Here is a 25024-nt window from a genome sequence, read left to right as displayed (position 1 = left end):
CTGAGGCAGCCTGGGGACTCTGGAATATTTGTTGTTCCTAGTTTTTACTAGAGTTTACTAGAGTTAAGTTCTAGACCGGAAAAGGAGCTACTGGGCAGCATGCAGGGTCCCTGAGGGTCCCTGAGGGTCTCCAAACAGACCCATGTTGGGCACCTCCATGATACAGGGAAACGACAGCACAAGTTACACCCCACTATTCTCATGTATTTAAAATGACAGTCAGCATATCAACAAACATAAACAGTTGTTTCCCAAAGATACATTTGAGAGCATCAGGCCCTGCACTGACATTTTGGAGTTCATCCACAGGGACAGACTTTGTTTGCACATATTTAACCCAAATGTGTCAGAGAGAGGACATGATGACAGCACTCCTGCTGACTTTACACAGACATGGGAACACAGTCACTCTCATCATGTCCTCTCTCTCAGTTGTTACATTAATGACTCCAGGATTTGTTTCTTGATCACGTCTGTTCCTCTGCTGTTCAACACGAGAGACAAATTAACATTTGATCCGTAAAATATGATTAATATCAGTCACATTCCTACCCCCGCCTCAAGATGTCTGCACGCTGATACCGGTGCCCTCCTTTTCCCAATTTGTTGAATACATATAGATTTAGAATCGGCACACCTCATTTGCAGGCATTGTTTTAAGAGGTTTATTTTCTTGATCAGTGAGTTTATGGTTTCTGTGTTCACAGTCTGATCTGATACTGCAGACACAGTATGTGTCCACCTGTTTATCTGCATGACATGCTTTTATGTGGATGTTAAAGGGGAACCTTCTGCTTTCTCTCCATGAGTACTAATCTGAGGCCTGTGAGCATAAAGTGGCTGTGGTGGGAGTAAAGTTTGAAAATGAAATTATCCCGGCAATGTCATCCGAGTTATCTTTTTAATTGTGGACTGCGTTTAAGACTAAACATTTTTTAACAGAAAGCCTGCATTACAAACTGCTGGTGTGCAGTTCTAAAGAAGAGTGTTTACAAGCCAAGGAGGGTCTACAGAAAGATACCGAGTTGCATCATGGGAAATGTAGGATTGAGTGCTTTTTGGAGCAAGGGGCCTAAAAGTCAGCATCTCTGCCTCTGCTGCTTCAGTGTTGACTGTTCTCTTCAGGTACGTCTCTTCTGAGTCTCACAACTTTATGGAAGTAGAATACTAAATTTCTGTCCAATCTGCCATCAATACCCCTCATTGTGCTTCACTTGGTTCTTCTTGCTATATATCCTTGGTCTGTACTTACTTGGGACAGCCAATATATTCTATCATCAATATATTTTCCATGGACAATTTTTTATTGCTACGAACGTCAAAGAATTCAAGAATCTATATAGCAAGCAATGTTTATTAAAAAACAGATCTACTACAAGAACTACACATAGAATTATATAAGGCCTATTTGATTAAACTACTATTGCTATTACTGTACAATATTGTACCAAAAAAAGAGTGTACCTCTGCAATGTACAACATTGTATATACAAAGTACATCTGAACACAGGATTCTCCAGTAATACAGAGACAACTATAAATAGATTTGACATTACAGTCTTTTTTTTTTTTTAGTTCTGCTGTTTTCAATCGGACACAAAATGCATATTTAACAATATTCAATTCTGACAAATCATCCCCACATAGTTCGTCCACACGCAAGCCAAGTTGTTCAAGTGCACAATGATTGATTTGAGATCGACGAGGGTCCCAGCTCCTCTTGACGACACAGCCGGGACAAAACACACCAACCAACCACATGCATGTCTGTACGTGTTAAGAGTGTGTGTACTGTATGGGTAAGGGGAGTTCATTTCTCACCACACACACACACACACGCACGCACACACACACAGTCACAGTCCCTCCAGTTGTCACGATGAGGTAAGAGCAACACAAATACACCAGGTAATACATGAACAGCATACAGAGATAAAAAATAAACCTTTACAAGTATAATTCATTCCCTGGTAGAGAGCATACAGGAATGCAGTATGTGCTGTATTTCTGGGAGAAGAGAGGCGTGACAGTGGGGAAGATGAGGACACCTCAGTAAGATTAGTTCAACACTGTTTCAAAGAAGGTGAAATACAACAACAAAAAAGGTATTATTCAGTTGACCCTGAATGACATGTGTCCACTTTTGAAGTCAGTGTTTGAAAAATTATTCACATATTACTTAATAATTCATCATCAGATCTAATTTTGCAAAGATATATTTTTGCAAAAAGTATGTAAAAAAAGAAAAAAGTAAGCCCTTTGTCTGCTCCTGTTTTTACTTAAAGCTGATCCGCCACTGGTGTTGTTCCAGCAGTGACTGAAGACGAGACAACTTTTCACGTATATACTTGCAGGCGTTCTGTCTGCTCACATGTACACACAGTGCATATTTATTCAGCACGAAGGCCGCTGTCACTCCTGTGTCTCTCCAGACAGTTGCTGTTGGGTGGCATCCCTTTATGGTGGGTGGGCATTGCAAGGGGTGGGGGAGGGGGGCGGGGTGCATACATACTCTACATCCACGCATGTTCCCACAGGCACACACACACACACACACACACACACATGCACACACACCCAGACAGCGACACAGTTCAACAATTTTACCATTACAGATTCGGAGCATTAATTAACAACTGGGAACAAAAAGTAACAACAAAAGCAATCTTTGCTTCAGAACGCAGTGGATGAGGTGGTTGGTTGCTTCTATTTAAAACACACTTAAGAGGATCCTCAGCTCCATGCTTCCAGTTATCAACATGATTATTAAACATACATACACACCATTAGAATAATATAACCCTTTTTACTGTTAAGTGTGAAGTTTCTTTTTTAGAAAGGAGCAAGCTGTCACTTTGTTTGAAGTTGTGCCGTGTCTGCTGCCGCAGACACACAAACTGATGCGATCGGCCAGCTCGCCATCGTGGCCGCTGTCTATGGCCCCAGCATGCGAAGGAAAACCTGAAAAAGGCGCTTAGCTGCCACAAAACACCGACACGCACACATTTTGAGAGAATGTGTGTGTATGTGTACAGTCCAACATTGCCGATAAAAATGCTGGGTTTCAGTGGTCCCCTACACACATAATAGAGCTACAGGAGAGAAGCAGCATAATGCCTCAAACGATCAGCTTTCATTATCTGTATTGCTATGTGTGGATTTAGAATTACTGTTGGCCATGTTAGGCTCCGGGGAACACTGCTCCTGCTATGCCCCTGTTGTGTTACTAATAAAGAAAAAAATAAAGTAAAAATCACCAACATGTCAAACACTGGAGGAAGAGATCAAATAAAGCTCTCGATCACATGACGTACACCGATATTTGGCCCAGTTTTCTTTCCATTCATCATCCAAAAATACCACCTTTATCTCCAGTCTTCAACTTTTGAAGCAGCGAGTCAGTGCGAGAGCTCAGTGTTTCAGTCTGTTCTCAGGAATCAAACACTCCCTTCCAGTCCGTTAAACATGGGTCATTAAAAAGAAAAGAAAAACAGTCGTGTCTACTGTACAAAATCAAACAGTGCTTTTTGTTTCCCACTTAGATCTGTGTGTAAAAGGCAAGTAACACTCCTGCACGCCCACTCAAACACAATTTCAAACATCACAAACTAGTGTATGAAAGCTTTAGTTCTGTAGGTGTCCGTCCTGAGTCCTGTTCCCTTGTAAAAAAAAAAAGAATGAAATAAAATCCAGTGATGCCTGGGATCTCTGTCTGTGAAGCGTGTTCACTCATCTACGCCCTCTGACAGTTGAACTGCAGTAAGCAGAGCTGCCAGGAGAGGGCAGGAAAAATCTCGACACTCTAAAAGGGAACGTGGCATCTTAAGAACTCGCCTGGACAACAAGAAGATGAGTAGTGGGTTACGTCTTGTGTGGAACAAAGGAGGTGCTTTCTGCACCTGGTACAAGAGCTGTAAGAATCAAGGAGTTTGCAAGAATCAGTATCGCGGGTCAGATTGAGAAGTCCTAAGCCGGGCAGGATTTGTCAGTGGACTGGGGTGGAGGTGGAGGAGGAGGGGTGTGAGGGAGAGAGTGGGTGTGGTCTGTAAGTGGAGGAGGAGGTGTAGGGGGCACAGTAGAGGTCGGGGAACCCATGGCTGGACTGCCGCCGCCGTTCTTTGGGAACACCACCGGTTTGGGCCTGGTTGCTGGGGGGCGCAGCTCTCTAAAGGAAGGTACAGATGAGGAGAGGGAGGAGAAGGAGAGAGAGGGGGATGTGGCACAGGGCAGGGGGCTCCGCGGCTGGCTCTTGACCGGGCGGAAGGAGGAGGGCACATCGCTGGCGGAGGAGGCGCTGCGCTGAAGCGGGTGGGCATGGCAGGAGCCCCCCTCGCTGTCCCTTAACAGACGGGAGTGGAGTGGACTGGAGGGCTCCGAGGCTCCTCCTCCTCCTCCTCCTCCTCCTCCTCCTCCACACACACCTTTCAGCTGCTCCAGTGTGTCCAGGACCACGTCGGGGGTGTGCGTGTGCTTCGAGGTGCTCTGCCTTTCCAACTTACTGAGCTCACTCAGGGCAGAGTTCATCACGGCCTCGATGTCCTGCAACACGAGAGGCGGACAGAAAAGTAGATGTTACCTTGTGCGTGCACTGCAGACGGGTATGTAGGTGATTTGAAACAGAGTTGTACCTGTGAGCTGTGCTCCACTTGGGCAATGACCTCAGGGTCCAGTGGTCTGTGGTTGCTGAAGCTCTTGGAGCGCCCTGCTGTAGTTGTCTTGCGTAACTGTGGACTCTCCACCTAAACATTCATACTGCCCTCAATTAAATGCTTCTCAGAAATGAAGCAAAACAGTCCGGTCACCACATTCATGTGTCGAAGATAAGATGTATCACTGTACCTTGGTCTTGAGAGAGGAGTGGCGGGTGACTGAGTTGAGGATGCTGTGAGCGCTGACGGGTCGTTTATCCCCAGTTTCTTTCACCAGAGCCCCACCAACAGGAAGAGAAGCGGTTCTCACCCCTCCTCCTCCTCCTCCTCCTCCTCCTCCTCCCCCCGCTCCGCTGGCTCCTGGACTCGTGCTGTCGCTCTCTGAGCCACGGAATGCTCTCCGGATGCTCCCGGACTCCGGACGTTTCCTCAACCTGAATGAGACAAATATTTCAGTTGCATTTTTCTTCACTGTGTTGTTGGGATTCGGTTTCAGGGTTCAGCCAACTTTGGGCAAAAAAAAGTCTGAAAACAACACAAAAAAGACAACCAATTCATAAAGAGAAACAAAGAATATATCTTGTGTTTTCTGCTTATGATTTTGGTTCCTCACTTCTTTTTTTTTTGACACTTTTATTGGCCCAAGTTGATTTCCACTTAATTCATTTCATATCAACTGAAGCTGCAAATGAAAATCTGTGGGACACTGTAAGAAGTCTGAGACACACTTGTTCAGGTTGGCCAGATAGATGTCGGCCACATGAGCTCCGGTAGGAGAGGCAGCGCTGCCTCTGGTGGACACTCTCTCCTCCAGCAGGTCCCTGCTGTCCACATCGGGCTTTGGACTCCCCCTGCCCCCGTCGGGCCTGAAACAATCAAGCGGCAGTTTATTCATCACGGCTGTGCCGCCCACTTGCACCACGCTAGCAGAGAAGGAGCCGTCTCTCTCAATGATACGTTACTCCTGAAACACAAAAGCTACTCAGTGCCACTTTGCTTCTAATGAGCAACTACAGCTGACGGTGACTCTCGACTCGCATCCAAACAGGCCACAGTGGAATGACGTAACGAGGACGGTAACTTAAAGGGAAAATCCAGTATTTGTCAACCAGGTGATGATACTCATTCTTATCTAGTAGGATCGCGATAACCTTTTACTCAACAGCCCTGAGTTTTGGGAAACGTGGACTCGAACTAGAACGCTTACAGCTGCTACACTCACTTGCCTTTGTTTATTTTCATGCACAGTAATGTATTCTCTTCTAAATCCCCGTAGCCATCGCCCGAGAAGTGTAAAGAATCCTCACACGTTTATGTCAACAAACCGCTCGACAGTGGAAGTTGATCTGCTCTGCAGTTTGCTGCATATCACAGCAGATCAACTTCCTCAGACGTGGGGATTTCCACTGGACTCGTTTCTGAGTTCACTGTTGGCCCGATTAAAGAAAGTGTGTCATTTCTGTTGATGTTTTCTGTACAGGGCTCTTTGCTATTTGCCATTTGATAGCCAGAGTTCACATTTTGGGAAACTCTGCAACAGAGGCGCTGAGTAGAATATCATCACGACCTATATTCACCACAGACGAAAACGATGAGAAATACTGTCATTTCGTCTTTCATTTGTTGATCTGTTCCTTATGCAGACATGTGATCAAGACCAGGGACTGGAACACATCTTACGTGTCTTGGATCACGATGTACTGGTGAGCCACCAGTCCATCCACTCCGTTATGTCGTCCCTCCCACCAGTCGTCAGAAGCTCGCTGGTACAGAAGCAGAGAAGCGCCCTTCTTGAACGATAGCTCCCGACTAGTCCGGCCGGAGTAGTCGAACCGAGCGATGGCTTCGAATGGGTCGGACTCTGAAACAGCCAAGGAGCCTGAGATTCAGAGGACGGTGGACAGACACGGGAAGTGGACGGAGAAGCAGGAGGCAGCAACAAATAAAAAGAGAGAGAGAGAGAGAAAAGAGAGGTGGAGGCTAGATTAGTGCATAGCAGGTTAGTGCTGCTGTGTTTGGTGACTGCACAAATGTTAAAACTGCTGAGCAGTAACAAAGCAGCACAATAAACATGTTACTGGGAGAAGGACGTTGGCTTGATTAAACGATGAGAGCCAAAGGAACCGGTGAGAAAAGCAGGACGAGATCTCATGAACTGGTGGCAAAAGGAAACTGGCTTCATTGAGTACAGTATATAAAAGTATTCATGTGTGTGTGTGTGTGTGTGTGTGTGTGTGTGTGTGTGTGTGTGTTATGCACCATCTTCGCTGTTGTGGGTGACGGAGACGGGCGCAGGCTCTTCCACAAGGGGGGGCTCACTGAAGTGGACACAGAGAGCACATGAGGTTAGAGGACACGACACAAAAGTCTCAGACTGACATGTGTTCGTGACTCACAGCCTGACCTCATGTTCCCTGTTTAAATCACATGCGTTCATACTGTATGCACCCTGACAGTGCTTAGTGTCGAGATTATAGCCACGATGCAAACTTGTACACTCGTCTGTCTCACTTTATGCCCTTGACCCAATTAAATACCCACACATGTCCGTTTTAGTTGTTGAATTTAGACTCCAAGCTGCTAAAACTTAGATTCCCAGAAGAGGTACGGTATCGACCACATGACCTGAATGCTACAGTAGCTGTGGTGCAACAAAGCCCAGTCGTGCCATTGTGATGATATTTTACCGTCCACACTTTGTACAGTAGAGACTGTCGCTGCTCCTGCAGCGTAACGTACCGTCTAAACAACTGCACTGACCGGCGGTGATCATAATAACTGGTGCCGAGGCTCGTCATTACAGGAAAACATGCTGCGCTCTCCCAGGCTGATGTGGTCAGGCGGTACTTTAATCTCCTGTGTGATGGAGGGGTAAGCTGATCCTCGTGGCCCCCTGGCCCAGAGCGGGGCAGACAAGCTGAGCCCCCCCCCCCATCACTCCACGGCAGCCCCTAAATCAACCACCTGCCCTCTTTTCTCTGGCCTCCTCGTCATCTTCAAGCCCCCTCTCGTTCGATAACAATTGGACAAGACAACCCTTTCTGTCCTACATGAGTTATCAAACTCCCCTCACCAGAAGTCATCTCCAGCTCCAGGGATGGTGTAGATGGGGCCCTGCAGGTCCTGCAGCCTGGGGAAGATGGTGTCATGGTGGATGATGATGGTTTTAATCAGCTCGTTGACGTGGGCCTGGCAAGAGACCTGGTCGTTGCCCGCAGGGACAGACATCAGGGTGGGACCGAAACAGATGGCCAGGTTGTATGGGTCCATCATGTTGTCCTCGCTGTACTGGGACAGACTGCGCGGAGGGGAAAGCAGAGTGGTTTGAGACCATTACCTCGTCCTTATTTCTTTAAACACATAATGCACCGACTATGCACACAAACAACCGTGACATGTCATTTGCAGCCTTCACTGACCCCCTTCTTGTGAACGAGCTGCGAATGCATATCTGTGTGTGTCGGACTGCACAGGGTCCGACAGTAAACACTAGCCAAGTCTGCATCAATACGTCACCTCATTTGTTCACTGTGGTGAGGCTCTGATGATGTGTCTGAGTTTGTGAGAAGGAGCAGGAGCATCGGGCTGACCCAAAATCACTTTAGGAACGAAGAAGCTCCCCTTCGGTCTCCACTCGGGTTTACCCAGGAGTCTCACATTTCAGGTCCCCCACATCCCGTTTCCTTTTCTCTTTCACTCCCTTTTGCTACCTCCCTATAGGTCAGCCTGGAATGCGTGTCTCCATGTGTGCGTATCTACAATCGATCATCAATGTGTATTGGGTAACAGCATATATTCAACCAATGCAGCACCAAGCAAAGTACACATGCAGAGAAGTGTTCAGTGAGATTACATTTGGAGTGAACTACTAAATATGACACAAGTCCTCCTTCAGCTCCTATTGCTGCACCAACAACTCACTGTTTTTAAATGGCCTCCACTGAAGCTGCTTCAAATTCTCCCTCATCGGCCAGAGCTGTTTGGTGGAGTCAGTCCTCGTCTTTTTTAAAGAGCCTGGGTCTGTGGGTGCTGTGAGCCCCATTAGGAAACCGTATGTGGTATTGGGCTACACAAATAAACCCAAAGTGGAAAAATGAATCACTCCTCAAGGAGTGAAGAGGCAGACATGTTCTTTGCACTTTGGACTTTCATTAGGGTCTGTGCTTGACTTCCTTCGAAAGGTTATAGGATGTTTAGATTTGGTGAGAGAAGGCCTCTTAACCTCAAACTATCGAGTGTGTGTGGGGAAAGGTTAGCGGATCGGACTGCAGCTTATCTGGCCTTATTCTTTTTGTAGGACAAGTTTTAAAATTTGTGTTTTGACTTAATATCAAATGACGCGTCACTGTACTGTCAGAGAAAGTGCTTCCAGAAACACCGGTTTTGAAAAGTTGACATCATAATGGATTTGTGATGAAGTGGATTAAATGAATCCATGGGCTCTGGCTGTTCTATGTAGTGCATTTGATTCTCTTCACTTTATACTTTCAGAATACAAGTGAAGTTGTTTGCGGTTTATCGAAAACAGTTTTTTTTTTAATTGTCAGTGGACTTATGTTTACTGCGAGATGTTTTTGAACATTGATGGACATTTGAAAATGATTGCCTGTGAGGCTGGTATCTTGAGACACATATCAGCATTAATTGAAATGGTCTGGGAGCCGGGCTGTCATCTCTGATGACAGATCGTGTTGTCAGTGGTCGCAGTAATAGTTGCAGTGTTTTTCATCCTACACCTTATGACACACAGTACACAGAGAATAGAGAGAACATGTAAAAAGACCCGATGAAGCCTACGGCGAAATGCTGCAGGCTCCGTGCAACTGCATGAGAACTTCAATAAATATGAACTGGTGAAGAATATTGACAGAGGCCACAGTGAGTTCATCGGAGTTCATTTCCTGAGGCTGTGTCATAGTGGTGTTTGTTTAATGCACTGGTGGTTTTTGAGAATGCAGCACTTGATGTTCAGCTTGCTACCATGTTACTTCCATCTCGCCTCATCTGTGGGCTTCATCCACCACGACTGAAACTGCTACAACAACCAAACATTTGGCCTCTTTTGAACCGTCGGCCTCAGGCCTGAGGATATACCAAAACTCAAATCCATGAAGTGATGATTGTTGTACTGTGTACAATGTAACTGTGAATTCATCTTTGTTGTTTCATAACGACACACATCTTACGTTCGAGTCAGAATTACTAACTTAGATGGAAAAACTCTGTCACGTTCCAAAAACGACCTTTATTGACAAAACAACAACACAGTTTATTCCTCCCACTGGTTTACTGTGTGTTTCCTGCTACTCACTGGTTGAGGAAGGCGAACAGGTATCTCATGATGATGAGGGTTTTGCTCAGCAGAGATTGCAGAACCTTCTTAATGTGCACTGCTCGCTCCTGAAGGCTTTCCATCGCTGGAAAACAACACAGCCGCGACAAACAGGAGATTACTCACACAATCGAGCACAGAAATACAAACTCTCACAAACGCACACAAAGGACGAGAGAGAGACTTACAGACACAGGATATGAGGTCGTGGAAGACTTCCTTTGGGAAGAGGGCGTGGTCCAGTCCTCTGAAGTAGAGCTTCAGGACGCCGGCGATGGAGTCCATGTCGTGGTCATTCTGGTCCCCTGCCAGCGGGTCCTCACCTACACACGGACAAGAAGACAGAGAGACGAGGGAGTGGTAGAGAAAAGATGTCAAAGCACTGGACAAACTCAGTTGGTCTGAAATGCTGAGGTTTCCCTGCTGGATGTCTCACCTCGCTCAAAGGCATTCTTGATGTCATTGACTTCCACCTGAGAGCCCGACACTCTAAAGATGCCCTCATGCTGCAGACCTACACAGACATGAACACACACGCGTGTTTAAATCTCGTACCTAGTTTCATATTTCAGGATGTCGTAGTTCCGTAGAGTTTGCGTTCTCATAGTTTCAACCAATCACGCTTGGCTTTGCGATGCAACCAATCAGTGCACAGGAAAAGCTGACGCTAGACCTATCACTTCACTGGAGAATTCCACTCACCATGGCGACTGATGAAGCGGATGCAGCTCTCGACCATGAGAGGAATAACCTCACCGGACTCCTGAGAACAGGGGAAGAGGAATTACTCCCGATAGAGGAACAGGAGACAGGAGACCGGTGTGGAAATCAAACACATCGTGTCAGGAGGATTTCCGCACACACGTCTGCACACGCATCGGTGCACACATGCATGTGTGCCGGCAGAGGGTGGGCTGGGTACCCAGCTGTTGCTAGGAGACAGCGCTTTTTCCCTTTTCCCTTTGTTTGTTTTGGGGTTTCCAGAGACCTCTGGGAGGTAAAGCTGTGGAAGGTATTTTGGCTGATTCATGTGCCCATTGTTAAGTGAATCCCATTGTGATTTCAATATGTTTAAAACCTGACTATGATTTTAAATAAACAATCAATTGATTTTTTTGCAAAGTGAGAGCTGGTGGGCAAAACACCCACAAGGGGGAGCCGCAAACATGAGATTATTCAATGGAGCAGTTGCGTTTGATCGCTAAAGTGTTTCAGATTGCATGACAGTGCACCAGCAGGCCGTATGGATTCAAATGTAGATACAAATGTAAATATTTGTGTGTTACTTATGTTCATTTTGAATTATGTGGTCACTACAAAAGTCCCGTCGACCTCTAGGTGCCCGTACACTCTGCGGGGAGGGGATACAGTGAGAACACATGTGGCTCGAGTTAGAACCAAAGCTACAGCAGTTGTAACTGAGAAGCTGACGGCCACTCAGAAACAAAGACACACACTTATGACAGATAATTACCTGCTTCCGTACCGCAGAGTTTCTCCGTCCACTACACAGAGAGAGAGAGAGAGAAGCGGTACTCTGTCATTATGTCTCCAGAGAAAGTCTATTTATACTCACAACTCTGGTAACGCTCTATTTGTATACACAGACACATATGCACATGTGTTGAAAATATCTATAAACAGTGACCGGGAAAATAATACCCCTGGCTGCCACGAAATCAAGCTGAAACACGGCTATGGTATATGCATGTTGTGTGTGCGTGCGTGTGCGCATATTTCCTTCCTTCACCACACCTACCTGGCAAGGCAACAGTCAGTCTTCTGACCTAAAGGAGAGAGAAACAGGAAAAGGGGGAGGGGAGAGAGAGATAGACAGTTACAGCAAAAGCAGGACACATGAGGAAACCGCTTCAGACGGACCGAAACAGGGAAACAAACTTTCCACTTCAGCTGTGCACGCACGCACGCACGCACTCCCAGTAGTACACACTCACACAGACAGGACACAAGGACAACGTCTAAAACGCATGAAGGACATTATGACCCACTCACTCTCTCCCATGGTCTTGTCGATGAGGTCATGCTTGGCCTCCAGCTTGGTGATCAGGTTCCTGCCTTCCAGAAACTCCTTCAGCTTCTACAACACACACAAAGACACACTGGGGTCACACACTGTGTGACTGCACCAATGCTATCGACGACCACAACCAGCGCTGACCGTGAAGTAGAACTGCTCCGTCTCCTGCTGATTGGCCCGTCGTTTGGCCAGGCTGGGCTTGCTGAGATAGGATTCACTGAAGGTGGACTTGACCGACTCCATGCTGTTGCTGTGGTGGAAGCACTCAGAGACATCGTAGTCCTCCACCGTCACCATGTCTTGGATGGTGGCCAGAGTGGCCTCCATGGTTTTCTTCACCTGATGGGCAGCGAGGAAGAGAAGCAAAATGAAATAAAGGAGAAGCTGTGATTAACACACAAGGCAGCAGCAAGGGGTGAAAGATGAATTCACATTATTAGAGGAAGCAGAAGATGTCTGACCTCCTCGTTCTCAATCCTGAGTGTGGAGAGGCGGGACTGCAGCTGCTGACACCTCTGGAGCAGCTCGCTTTCCAGCGGCTGCTGTGCACACACGACTCCCATCTACACACAATATCTTCAATATGAGGAATTGATCACTGAAGAAAAACACGCAGACGAATAATGACTCAAGCACTTAGAACTGTACCGTGTCTCCCATGTGAGACTGGAAGTCGAAGCGAGTAGGGGGACAGAAGACGTTATTGTAGGTCTCCATCAGTTTCTGTTTGTCCCCGTTGGCCTCCAGACTCTCGGCGGCTCCCTCCAGCGTCTCCAGGCCAGAGTGTTTGGACGTCTCTACGTTCTGCTCTGCCGACAGGTAGGTCCTCAGGGCGCGGTGCAGGCTAGCATGGTAACCTAGGTCACAGCACTGTCTCACACACACACACACACACACGCGCACACAAAGAAAGGTACATCAACACACATGCCATGGCATGCAAACACTGTTGGTGAAAGAAACTCAAGGGGACAACACCGCTCTGATGTGAGGAGTGTTGGGAAGCAAAACGGCAAAAACATGCAACCGGTCTACGGCCGTCATTAGGAGCACTGAGGCTAATGTGAAGGGACTGACCGAGGGGCCGCCACCGGCTAGAGCACAGGGACACACACACACACACACAAACACACACACACACACACACACACACACACACACACACACACACACACACACACACACACACACACACACACACACACACACACACACACACACACACACACACACACACACACACACACACGTCTACAAAGGTTCCAGTCACAGAGTAATATGGTGTATACTCACGTCAATGATGTCGGAGAGGTCGTGGATGTAATATTTGAAGACACAGCTGTTGGTGGCCTCCAGAGCTAGCAGGTACTCATTCCTGGCCTTGATGGCCTTCAGCTTGTTCTCTGTGTACTTAGCTTGTCTCTGATAAGAGACAGAGAGAGAGAGACAGAGAGAGAGAGAGAGAGAGAGAGAAAAAGGGAGATCGTAAAGGAGAGAATGAAAGACAGAGAAGAGGAAGGGTAAAACAGATTGAGAGAGGGAAGGAATAATTGGTGTTCGAGTAAAACACCTCAGTATTGATTATGGATAATAAGACGTGGTGAAGCATGTTGCTGTGAAAGCCCCAGCTGTGCTAGACAAGGTTAGCAATAAGCCAGCCGTGCACTCGTAAATCATTCATGAGACACACATTGTAAGTCTGTGTGACAACAGGTGGAGCACTCTGAAACAGCTTTCCTCTCTCTACTCTCTACTCGCTGCCCCCCCCTGCAGGTCCAGCCCTGCTCACCTTCTCCTTCATCTTCTCGATTTTCTTGACGCTGGAGCGTCGGACGGGCTTCTCGCCGGTCTTGATGCTGGCCAAGGTGTCGGGGGAGCGCGGCGTCTGCCGGTCGTCCTGTCGACCGGAGCGTCCCATCTGCTTCTCCTCCTGCTTCTCCGCCTCCTTCAGCTTGGACTCGGCGTTGATGCTGTCAGTGTTGTACATGTGGTATGTCTTCATCACCTGGGAACAAGGGCAAGCAGAAGTCAGCGCTTCCACCCAGTGCGTCTCTTACTTCGGTTTCTTGGCTCTGGATCAATGGCGGGATTACGCCAGTCAGCATAATGAGAGCAGAGCACTGAGTTTGACATGAAACGAGTGTGTGTGTGTGTGTGTGTGTGCAGGGTCAGCCTTATTCCTGTGACCACCACCAGAGCCATCATTCCACTGCTCTAACCCTTCCACAACACTGCAGACCGACGCACTAGTCTTTCTATGAGTATGCATGTGCGCGTCACTCAAACCAGATCTATTTCTATCTCTTACTCCACATTATAATTACAGCACGAGAGCTGCTTTTATGGGCCAAAGCTGAGCAGCTAAACCGTTGCTTGCTGCTCAGAGATGTGCTGTGGGAGGAAACTCCCCCCCCCCCCCACACACACACACACACACACACACACTCTTATTGCCTCAGTCGTTTTGGCAGTACCATGGACATTTGTAACCAGACGCTACGAGGCCCCTGGCAGCGTGAGAAGACCGAAAACAACTGACGGTGATGATGCTGTTGCGAGGATGCTCACAGTAGCATGACTACACAGTATACTTCGGCTCATGCTCGATAAAGAAAGTCCATCAACAGGAATCTACAGCCAGGCTATCGGCTCTGTCGAGCTTGATGTTTAGCGGATGTTTACGATGACCATAAATATGTAGTTGAGCATGTTAGCATGCATGTCATTTGCAAATAACCCCGAAACACAATAATGTCATTAGCTTTGCAAGTATTTGATAACGAACCAAAAGCGTTGGACAGATTAAAATTCCAACCTGATGATGGTGTGACTGAAACCCGCTAGTGTGGCTAAACAGCCTTAACAGCTGATTGTAGCCAAGTTGCTTGTATTATATATCAGCTTTGTGTTGCCAGCTTATGATCGATGTATTTGTAAAATAATGTGTACTTGCAACTGCTCCGTGCAGGAACATACTTTGCACCTCATGTTTCGGAACATGTTGAATGAAGCACTTTTTAAAGCACCCTATAACACCTATGAGGAAAAGACTGCTAACGCTGACACGGCAAGTGCAACATTCTCCGCATTGAGCAACATGAGATGCAGGGGATCAAAACACATGATTATGGATCCACATTCTGTGATCGCAATGTCAGTGGTGTCTCTTACCGTGTAAAGCTCATTCAGAACTTTCATCAGGTCCTCTTGCAGCTGCACGCCGACCTCTTTGCTCTGAAGGGACAGAGAGAAAAAGACGGATTAATGTAGCTCAGCGTCAGTACTTGCATCTTCTACCGTCTGTCCGTCTGCCTGGTCTCTCTCTACCAACTAATGACATCCATACCCGCATAGTCATGTGGTCAACCAACTGCCCCATCATCAATCAAAACGAGATTATCTGGCTGGTGGGAGCGGAGGAGTAAAAAGTCCAGATAGATGAGCAAGGCAGTAATGGACTGTGGATGTGAATAGATGTGGACTTTCAGGCTGCAGACAGATACTGATCTTTACAAGCTGGCGGGGAGGAATAGAGAGAGAGGGCGAGAGGACGACGGAGCCAAAGACAGAGGGCAGGATGACGAAGTTGCAAAAGATAAAAAAGAGACAAAAGAGGGAGGACAGGGAGTAATACAGGCACTGCCATTCTCCAGACACAACTGCCGGCAGCCACTAGTGACTGATGACTTCACAGCAACCCACAGATCAGAAGACACACACACACACACACACACACACACACACACAGCTCCTCCTACACTTTTTAAAAGGACGCCATTCAGACAATGTGTGCACAGATCGAGACATACACAAAAAGAACTTTAAAAAGCAGACAGACAGACAGACGGCGGAGGATGAAGGAGAAAATAGAAAGAAAGCAAAACGGTCAACTGAAAAAAAGGTTGAAGGAATGCAGGATGAACAGATTTCTCCAGCGCATGTTGAGCATCAGTCTTCCAGTTGGAGGAGGAAACAAAACCGAGATGCATTGGGGGAAAAGTGAAGGGTGTTAAGGTGCAAGTTGTCTCAAAAAATAAAAAGGAGGAGAAATTGATGGGCGAGACGGTGTTTACAAGCTGAAGGAGAGAATTGGGAGGGCTATGGAGAAAAAGGAAACAGAAATAGCAATGATTTAACGATTCGGGAGAATTACAAAGAGCAGAAAGGTCAGGAACCGAGGGAGAGAGCCGCGAGATTTAAGGTGGCGTAGCAGACGAAAGAGGTAACAGGATCACTCAGGTGGTTCCGCCCTCGCTCTTTAAAGTGCTGTGGGAGCCTCATATTAGGTGACAACAAGCCAGACGACAGCCAATCAAAAAGCAATCACCCATGGCTGAGCTCTCCTATCTATCAACTGTGGATGCTGACCTTTGGGCTTCTCATCTTGCCTTTGGTCGTCGGTCTGGCTCGGCAGAAAAGGCAACAGAATCTAGCGCGCTTCATTGCTCCCTGAGGTCTGTGGTCCAGGTTGAGACTTCCTCTCAGGTTGAGCGCTTCCTCTCTTTCACTGACGACATCTCATAAACACTCCCGCTGTGCTAACAGGATCGGTCTGCACCGCTTTCCACGCCGGCTGAGACGAACGTGATGACTGCTCTGATACGAGCTGTGATGCTCGTCTCAATGAGTCGTATTATAAATGAACTAATCATCTACCAAATTAGCGTATTAAATATAGAAATCAATGCCCATGACTTGACCAAGACCGAGACAAAAAGGGGAGAAAGTGTGTGTTTTTGTACTGGCGTATCAGATGAGGGTGGAGGTTTGTGTCGGTGCTCTCATTGCCTGCCATCAGACTGAAAGTGGAGTTCAAAGAAACCTATCGGGTTGAAAATCAGCAGCCTCTGCCATGACATTCCAGGCACAGACTGCTTCACTTTGCCTTCCACACACGCATTTATCTTACTATACTTGTGAGGGCTTTCCTCTCATACATTCTTACATCCTATGTTTAGCCTCCCTCACTTTAATCCTGAACTTAAACTTAACCCATTATATTTTTACCCTAAATCCCGTTCAAGGCGATACGCACTTAACCTTTGAAGAGGCAACGATCAGCCAAGATGAATTGACTTCTTGCTCTGAAACCCCAGCTGTTAAAACGACACTCGATTAGAGAACATACGGATCGCACATACACACTGAATTCCTGCTTGTATCTCAGTGTGATGCACTGACCCTCTGAGCTTGTGCATTTGGTCGTAGTAGTGCAGTGCCTGTTAGGAAAGGGCGGATTGCTTGGCTTCCGATTTTGGGGGGGGCGTGTCCGTTTGGAGCAGGCCAAATACTTAGCCCCCGAAAGTGCTGCTTGTCGTGTTGTCGAGAACCGCTCAAACAAGAGCTTGGTTGTAATGTTAGCATTCCAGCATCCAGCAGTAAAAGTGAACTGCAGCCAATGGGCTGCGGCCTGAAAAGGCCTGCAGTGGCTGACGTGCTCGACTCCACGGAGTTCTGAAGCCCCGCTCTGCATGCGTAGAGACAGAGATGCATTGCTTTATAGTTGCATATGTTCTGCCCGGAGGTGCAGACTCTCTACAAGGTCACAGTAAGCTCTGATCTCCTGAGAAATCTCCCCCCCCCCCTCTCCGTTCTCTCTCGTATCCTCTCATGTTGTCCCCTCAGTTTGCTTTTTATCCGTTCTTCTTCTTCTTCTTCATTTCTTCTCTCTCACCATCACCCGGACTCGTCTCTTTTCTCTCATACTAGCGAGCCAGAGATCAAAGGACACAAGAATTGAGACTACTGTATGAAACACAGACAACACAAACTCTCCTGGCCTGAGGTTCAGCTGACTTGGCGTCGGTCAATAAATCCGCCAAGACAGAAAACAGACGCCCTTCAGAGAAGGATGGACAAGGCAAGAAGCTGACACGGACTCAGCTTATTGGGCTTGAGTCCTACTGTGTGTTTGAGTGAGCGTTACCTTCTTGAAGAGGCGTCCTGAGTCCTCGCTGATCTGTGCGAAGCGGGGGATGATGTTGTTGAGGTAGAGGTCGGACAGCGTGGCGTGGTCGCGGCTCTCCCTCTTCACCTGAAGCAGCAGCAGGTTCCAGCAGTTCACTGGGGATAAAATGCTGTGCTCCTTCCTACACACAGAGAAACAGAGAGTCTTAAAACATGTATTCAAGGACCTCCAAGCACCTTTTTGGATAAATGACGAGCATTAAGTTTCTTTCATCTGCTAATTTCCTCTTTTATCCTGCTGCTAGATGCGCACGCACACACACACACGCACACACGCACACACGCACACACGCACACACACACACACACACACACACACACACACACACACACACACACACACACTTCAAGTAAAATACAGAGACAAGCGTTTTCTCTGCAGTTTTCTCTGCAGTTTTCACAAAGAGATTGGGATAAAAGACAGGGAGGGAGAGCATGCACACACACACCCTTCTTCTTCTATCTTTGGGAGGACACTTATTGTCAATATGCATTACTTAGCACCTTACATCAACCTCAACAATCACAACCAACTGCCTGAACTCAACCTAACCCCAACCCTAACCTAACCTGAATCTTAAAACTAATTCAAACAGGCTTTCATATGTCTTTCCCAAAGTCAGGACCAGCAAAAATATCTAAAAAGTAAATTGGTCCTCAGAAAGATAGCGACACACACACACACACACACACACACACACACACACACACACACACACACACACACGATTCAGCCAGGGTACAAAACCCAGCAGGAAGAGTCAAGACTCCCCCACAAGCACAGATGTTGCAGAAAGGAAAGAGAGAGAGAGACAGAAGGAGAACGACTTAAACGACTGTAATGATTTCACAAAGAGTCTATTAGCTCAATACGGTTTCATTGTCTTTGCTTCAAGTGCCCATTAAGCCATTACACAAACGCAAAGCTGTCAATGTCCTGCTTACACGACAACACAACCCCTTTTAGAGTGTCTGCACAGTGTAGCTGTGTGTGTGTGCACAGTATGTGTTATGGATGATCCACGGATGATTCTAGTGGGTAAAATGGATTATGAGTGAGTGTAAGTGGATGAAAGAAGGTCTTTGTGTCGTTAAGAGCAGCTTTAACTGGATAGAAACAGCCAAGAGCTGTAAGGCATTTACATCTCACGCACGCACACACGCACGCACGCACGCACGCACGCACGCACGCACGCACGCACGCACGCACGCACGCACGCACGCACGCACGCACGCACGCACGCACGCACGCACGCACGCACGCACGCACGCACGCACACACACAGATGGGGGTGAGGAAAAGTAGAGCGGTGACCCAAGCATCCACAACGTCAGACAGACAGAGAAAGTCTTTGACCGAGGGGTATAGAGTGGGGGTAGTGTCCGTGGGGAGGTGTGTGTGTGGGGGGGGGGGGGGAAGTGGGCCTGATGAGATGAGTCATAGACAGTGATGTGATACGCTGGTACTCGCTGTCACTGGTCAGATGACTCACTGAGTACAATAATAACGATTTCAAACAACCTACACACATTACGAAGCCCTAATACTGTGTTGAATGCTCAGCTTGAGCAACGGTCATGTGGACACACGTGCGTTTGCTTCACTTTCTGATCAAACTTCTCTCTGCCGTCTGTGGCTTTGCCTGCGCGTCCGTCTGTCTTCCGTTTGCACGACAGCTGTTTTCTCCACCAAAAACAGAGGCAGCAGCTCCTCTATTATCCACTCAATCCAGCGGCCTCTCCGCCTCCATGTGACGCGTCGCCCTCCACCCACCAGCGATCGCCATGGCGATCGCACTGCAGCGCGGGGTGAAACATCCCCCAACTCTCCGTGACCCTCCGCGATCACAGGGTAAACACCGAAATGTCACTGGCCCTCCGAAGGTCACATGGGTGCACGCTGGGAACGCAGTCGGTCCTCAGGTCAGGCGCTGCCGGTGACTAACATTGGAGGGGAAAATGCTAAATGGTCATTTACATTCAGGATCAAAGCGCTTCGCATTAAAACAAGGCCATCGCTGCTGGCAGGCTTGTGCGACCGACGCAAATTGAACAGTTAAATGCTCTGACTGAACGGGAGAAACGGTCCAACTGCTCTGTCGAGGCGGCGGGCTGCGGATACACTTGTTTGAACAAGACCTTTAGAATTCTATTCAAACAAGGAAGCGTGAAGAAACAGGTCGAGCTGCACAATATACTATTAGAACAACAACCTTTTTATGTTTGCCTTTTGAAGGGACTTTGCTAGTTGTTTTCTTTTTGTTATTGAAAACAGAAAAAAATGTATTTGGGAAAATATTGATATTGATATTAATGATGCTGAATGATGTTTTATTGTGGCGCTAATTCATTTCTTTTAGTAGTTTGCTTATAAACGTCATAAGAACAGCTGTGATATTATGACATTCAGTGTCGATTGGGTATCAGATTTTACCAAGCCTGATTTGTAATGATGATTTCCCTCATGGATTATGGTTCTTATTGAATCTTGGTTCCAATTCCTTTGCACAGTATTTTAATCATGAAAAACAAACAGGGTATCTGGAAGGAACATTTCATTAGATTTAGGGCACGTTGACCAGCGGTTTGTGGATGAAGATGGGGTATTTTGTGAGACTTTTTTCAGTAAAAAGGTAAAACAAAGAGAGAGAAAAGATGGCGTCTATCTGGCCACGCTCAAGGTAAACTTTGAATCAGTGTGCAACTTGTGAGGGCTTCTCTGTGTGACCAATCAGCCTGTCAGCCTCAGGGCACACACACACACACACGTGCGCACACGCACACACAAAATACGGTTAAACACCACTGCTGTTCACAGTCTGCCAAATAGCAGGAATACCAGGGTTCTCACAACAACCCTCACACCCCACATTGCTTGGAGCACCATCAACGGTTGCTGTACGGAGAATCAGCCACGGGCGCACACAAACACACACACACACGTACCTACATTCAGACACACAAAAATGCACACACACGCACAACCGGAAAATAGCTGGAATTCCAGCGTGGCACCCGGACTGAGCAGCAGCAGATGCAGGGACACTTCTAAATACAGATGTTGGATGAAGAGAAAAGCAAAAAACGACAGCGTGAGGAGAGCAGAAAGTTAAATGAAAAGCAAAGCTTGATCACTTAGTTGGTGAATTGTATTTTTTTATTGCCTCATGACATCTTGACAGATTATGACCTGAACACACCTGCTGAGGCAGCAGCCGACCCGCTCAACAACATATTCTATTCTCTGTCCTTTGCCCTCCCATCTCCTCTGCCCTCCCCCACTATGCAACACAGGGTCACACGCACACACACACACACACACGCACACTGCAACTGTCTCAGTATTGATCTGAGCTGGAGCGTGTGTGTGTGTGTTGTAAATGAGTGTGTGTGTTGGGGGGGGGGGGGGTATGTCCTCTTGGCTGGAGTTGGGTTTCGTTTAGAGGCCCTATCGATCTCTTTTAGTCTGTGCCTGCGTGTGCGTGTGTGTGTGCGTGTGTGTGTGTGTGTGTGTGTGTGTGTGTGTGAGAGAGAGAGAGAGAGAGAGAGAGCATGGATGTGGGTTTGCCCCGAGCAGAGACATGAAAGTTTCTGGAAAACTGCAAGATGCATGAGAAAAGAAGAACGAGTGCAGGGGGAAAAAAGAGGAAGGATGCTGTGGACAGGGTCATGGTGGAACAGGAAGTCAGAGAAAGAGGACAGTGAAATAAAGAATCAGCTTGTGCTTCCTCTACAGCGAAGGGCTACCAAAAACACTTATGACACTGCCTAAATCAAATGATAAAGATCAAAGCAGGGAGCAAAAGCTTGTTGTCTTAGAAACCAATTATCTTATAAATGTCAGCAAAACAAATGTTGCAGCGAAATGATACACCAGGGTCCTCAGATGAGAGATGTTGCAGCTGCACAATTATTGATTTCCGATTGTGTTCATTGGTGGATGAGTTCACATCAAAAGCAGAGCTGAAGAAAGAGTAAACAAATATCAGGATGAATTGTGTTTTTGACCTAATAAAATGTTTGTGCTGTTTATGCAGGAATTGCTTTAGTGCCATAATTAGAAATAAAATCAATATGGGTGCTTTTCATTGAGCTAATGTGTCTCCTTGTGTGTGTTTAATTACTCGCATCTGTTTCTTGCACCTTGGCCCGTGAAGATGCAACAGAGAAGGATGAGGAATGGCATCGACGGAAGGGGTCATCTTTGTTCAACCCAACACCAGCGTTCTAAAGACGCAGCAATTACTGATAACGCACAGCTGTCCTGCAGACCGCACGCGCTCGGTGCGGCTACTCGTGTCCCCCACGGGTTGTTTGAAAAAAACAACGCAGTATTGCAGTAAATGATGTATTAATGATACTGCAGTAATGATCGCAGAGCCCTACAGTCCCTTCAGACCGACCGCAGGGATCGGTCGCTTTATACGAAAAGGTTTAAACATCCTCACTGATGGCAAATCTCAGCTAGGGGGGGTGGGGGGCAAGTCAGGGGGGGGGGGGGGCAAAGTAGCGGCAAAGTATTCAGAGCACAAAATCACCACCAGGCCATTTCTGGCACAATGTACGGTTACACACACCAGCATGCACAGACGCACAGGACCTCGCTGATCACAGAAGTGAGCATCCTCATGAAATGTTCAATCTATACATCAGAGTTTTATTTCATCAAACTGGGAAGCAGTGAGTGATGAAAGTCGGTATTTTCCAGACTGACACAATATGGCCAATATGGCCTCCCTCACCAGTCACTCTTCTTTTTTTTTAGTCCGTCTCTACTTCTCTTTTCTCAAGAAGGAAGCCACGAATCTTCAAAGCGCTCCCACGCCATTTAAAGGGCTAAATTACGCTTATTTCCGCTAATCTTTTGAAATCTTCTCGTTCGCCGCCTAAGGCACTTAAAGTAAACCAATACATCCATAAGCAACATCACAGCAACCTGCTGCCCAGTGTGGTCGTGCCGTGTGTGTGTTGCGAGCGTCCCATACTTGAGTAGATGGTCCTTGGTGCTGCGGGTCTTGGTGAGGAACCTCTCTGCCAGCTTCTCCAGGTTGCGGCTGTAGTCCACCTCGATCTCGGCCTTCTTTCTGAAGAAGTCCTGCAGGTCCTGCAGCAGCTGCACCCTCAGCTCACACTGCTGATCCAGACACTTGAGCTGCTCCACCAGCTGGGCACGGATCTCTGTCGGAGGGGTGATAAGAGAGACAGAGGTGAGTTTAATGTCTTCGCTAGCTCTGACGCAAACCGCAATCCTGGTTCATCAACACATTGAATCAACGTGTTGAGACACATGCCATAACAATGTGGAAGATGACGTCCGAGGGAGCTTTTCCGCTTCCGTAGCTGATGTGGATGAAGCCGAGCTCTATTGGGGCCATGACACAGCAGCCTGGAGTCTTAGCCCAAACCCGCTCCCCTCCCACCGACCATAGGCTACTGTGCGTGTCTGTACATCATCATATTTTATACGCATCTGTACAATGCGTGATCAGCTTTTCCTCTTTCCACACACGGATATCTCCAGAGGTAGGCATTCATCCCGGCTTATCACTTTTCATTTTCCTCCCGCCTCCTTCTCCTCTCCCTCCCCCATGCTGCTCTGCGGCCTGGCCTCAAATTAATAGAGTGCACTCAGTGCAGACACACTCAGTAACCATATTCAATCACTGGCTACAAAAAAAAGTCCTCTGGAGAGTCCTGACCACTGCAGTTATAGCCCGGGACACACGAAGCGTCTGCAGCAACACGTGCACGCACATAGACGCCCGAGAACCAACACTCTGATGGTGATACGCTGGATCAGTGCTGACAGCTGACAGATTGATGCTGTGCTCTCATAGCTGCCTGCCAACGCGGAGCAGGCTGCACATGCATCCTTTGAAAGAGGTCGGAAACAACACACACACACACACACACACACACACACACACACACACTTGACTCGTTTGCCACAGCTGTCCTACCTTTACAACGCCGGCTGTAGAAAAAGCGGACGGTTTTGGCTTCCATCCTGCTGCAGTGCACTGTACACTCCCCTCACATACACACTAATGCATTCAAACACACACAATCACAGGCAGACAGTCAGCCAGCCGTCCGAGCTGACAGCGACTGACCGTTGATGCTGCCTTTGTGTCTAACAGCTGAGAGAGCAGTTTCTCGTTACCACAAAGAGAAGTGGGATATCTAAATGTGTCTGTGACCACCCCCCCCCCTCACACACACACACACACACACCTCCCTCCCTCTCGCTCATCAACACAGAACAAAACATTGTGCCACTAAGCGTCCGCTCACAGTTTTGTGGCATTATGACACCATGGCGCAAACACTCACACACGCAACAAATAAACACACACACACAGTCTGTGCCTGTGCTAATGACCTGGTGTGAATATCTGCTTTGACAACACATGTTGTTGACTTGTGGTCCGTCTGTGATGGGGAGTGAGTCAGTGTCTCGCCTCTCAAGGCTGCGACACAAAACCTCGAGATGTGGACCCTGCAATCAACCGACCCAACGCACACCACACGCACTAACGAATCAAACTAAGAACAAGCGCTCCTGTCCATCAGGAGTGTAAGAAGGTGAAAGAAAGCACAATCAGCAGTGAGTGCATCTTGAGGGGTGGAGGACACGTAGAGAGAAAAAGTGACATCAGTCCCTTTTGACCCCCGCTGTTTAGAGAGCAGGTTTAATGGGGGTAACATCAATTTAACAGGGAGGCCATGCACTGTGCCCCAAAGCCCCTCTCAGGCCCCTAACAGTCACATTAGGATGAAAAGCGATTCTGGCAACACGCTCCATTTATAAAATATATGGCTGTGTGGCTCAACCAAAGCCAACACTGAGTTCTCCACACTATATCTTGTTGATACTGGCAGTTAAACTGAATTTCCCCGAGAGGTCTTAAAAGGTTTGTGTCCCAACAGGAGAGTTGAGGAGTGTTCGCTGGGATACGGTGAGCTTTGTACGAGAGGAAAGATGGCTGTGCGGCTCTTGCTTTCCGCCTCATCCCTCTGTAATGGTCATCATCCTCT

At 47.5% G+C, this 25024-nt stretch overlaps 1 protein-coding gene across 2 annotated transcripts in view; it reads right to left on the bottom strand.

Moving 5' to 3' along the window:
* Positions 1–1338: 1338 nt before the first annotated feature.
* The window catches only part of srgap2 (SLIT-ROBO Rho GTPase activating protein 2), a 50854-nt gene continuing 27168 nt past the window's right edge, over positions 1339–25024 (bottom strand). The window contains exons 2-23 of one of the 2 annotated variants that reach the window (XM_079296942.1): positions 22972–23164; positions 17946–18108; positions 15191–15253; positions 13809–14024; positions 13313–13441; positions 12668–12889; positions 12481–12582; positions 12161–12358; positions 11995–12079; positions 11741–11768; positions 11456–11486; positions 10684–10744; positions 10418–10495; positions 10170–10304; positions 9961–10066; positions 7723–7947; positions 6909–6967; positions 6330–6528; positions 5378–5515; positions 4840–5083; positions 4629–4739; positions 1339–4539 (exon numbers count right to left, since the gene is read on the bottom strand). In XM_079296942.1, the coding sequence (XP_079153068.1) occupies positions 3967–4539; positions 4629–4739; positions 4840–5083; positions 5378–5515; positions 6330–6528; positions 6909–6967; positions 7723–7947; positions 9961–10066; positions 10170–10304; positions 10418–10495; positions 10684–10744; positions 11456–11486; positions 11741–11768; positions 11995–12079; positions 12161–12358; positions 12481–12582; positions 12668–12889; positions 13313–13441; positions 13809–14024; positions 15191–15253; positions 17946–18108; positions 22972–23164 (3359 nt within the window). In that variant the 3' untranslated portion in view covers positions 1339–3966. The remainder of the gene's footprint in view (positions 4540–4628; positions 4740–4839; positions 5084–5377; positions 5516–6329; positions 6529–6908; positions 6968–7722; positions 7948–9960; positions 10067–10169; positions 10305–10417; positions 10496–10683; positions 10745–11455; positions 11487–11740; positions 11769–11994; positions 12080–12160; positions 12359–12480; positions 12583–12667; positions 12890–13312; positions 13442–13808; positions 14025–15190; positions 15254–17945; positions 18109–22971; positions 23165–25024) is intronic. The other variant, XM_079296943.1, reaches the window with a different exon arrangement.

The sequence above is a fragment of the Melanostigma gelatinosum genome (genome assembly GCF_949748355.1).
Source record: "Melanostigma gelatinosum genome assembly, chromosome: 3".
Classification (NCBI taxonomy): Eukaryota; Metazoa; Chordata; class Actinopteri; order Perciformes; family Zoarcidae; genus Melanostigma; species Melanostigma gelatinosum.
This window is presented reverse-complemented; position numbering and strand designations above follow the sequence as displayed.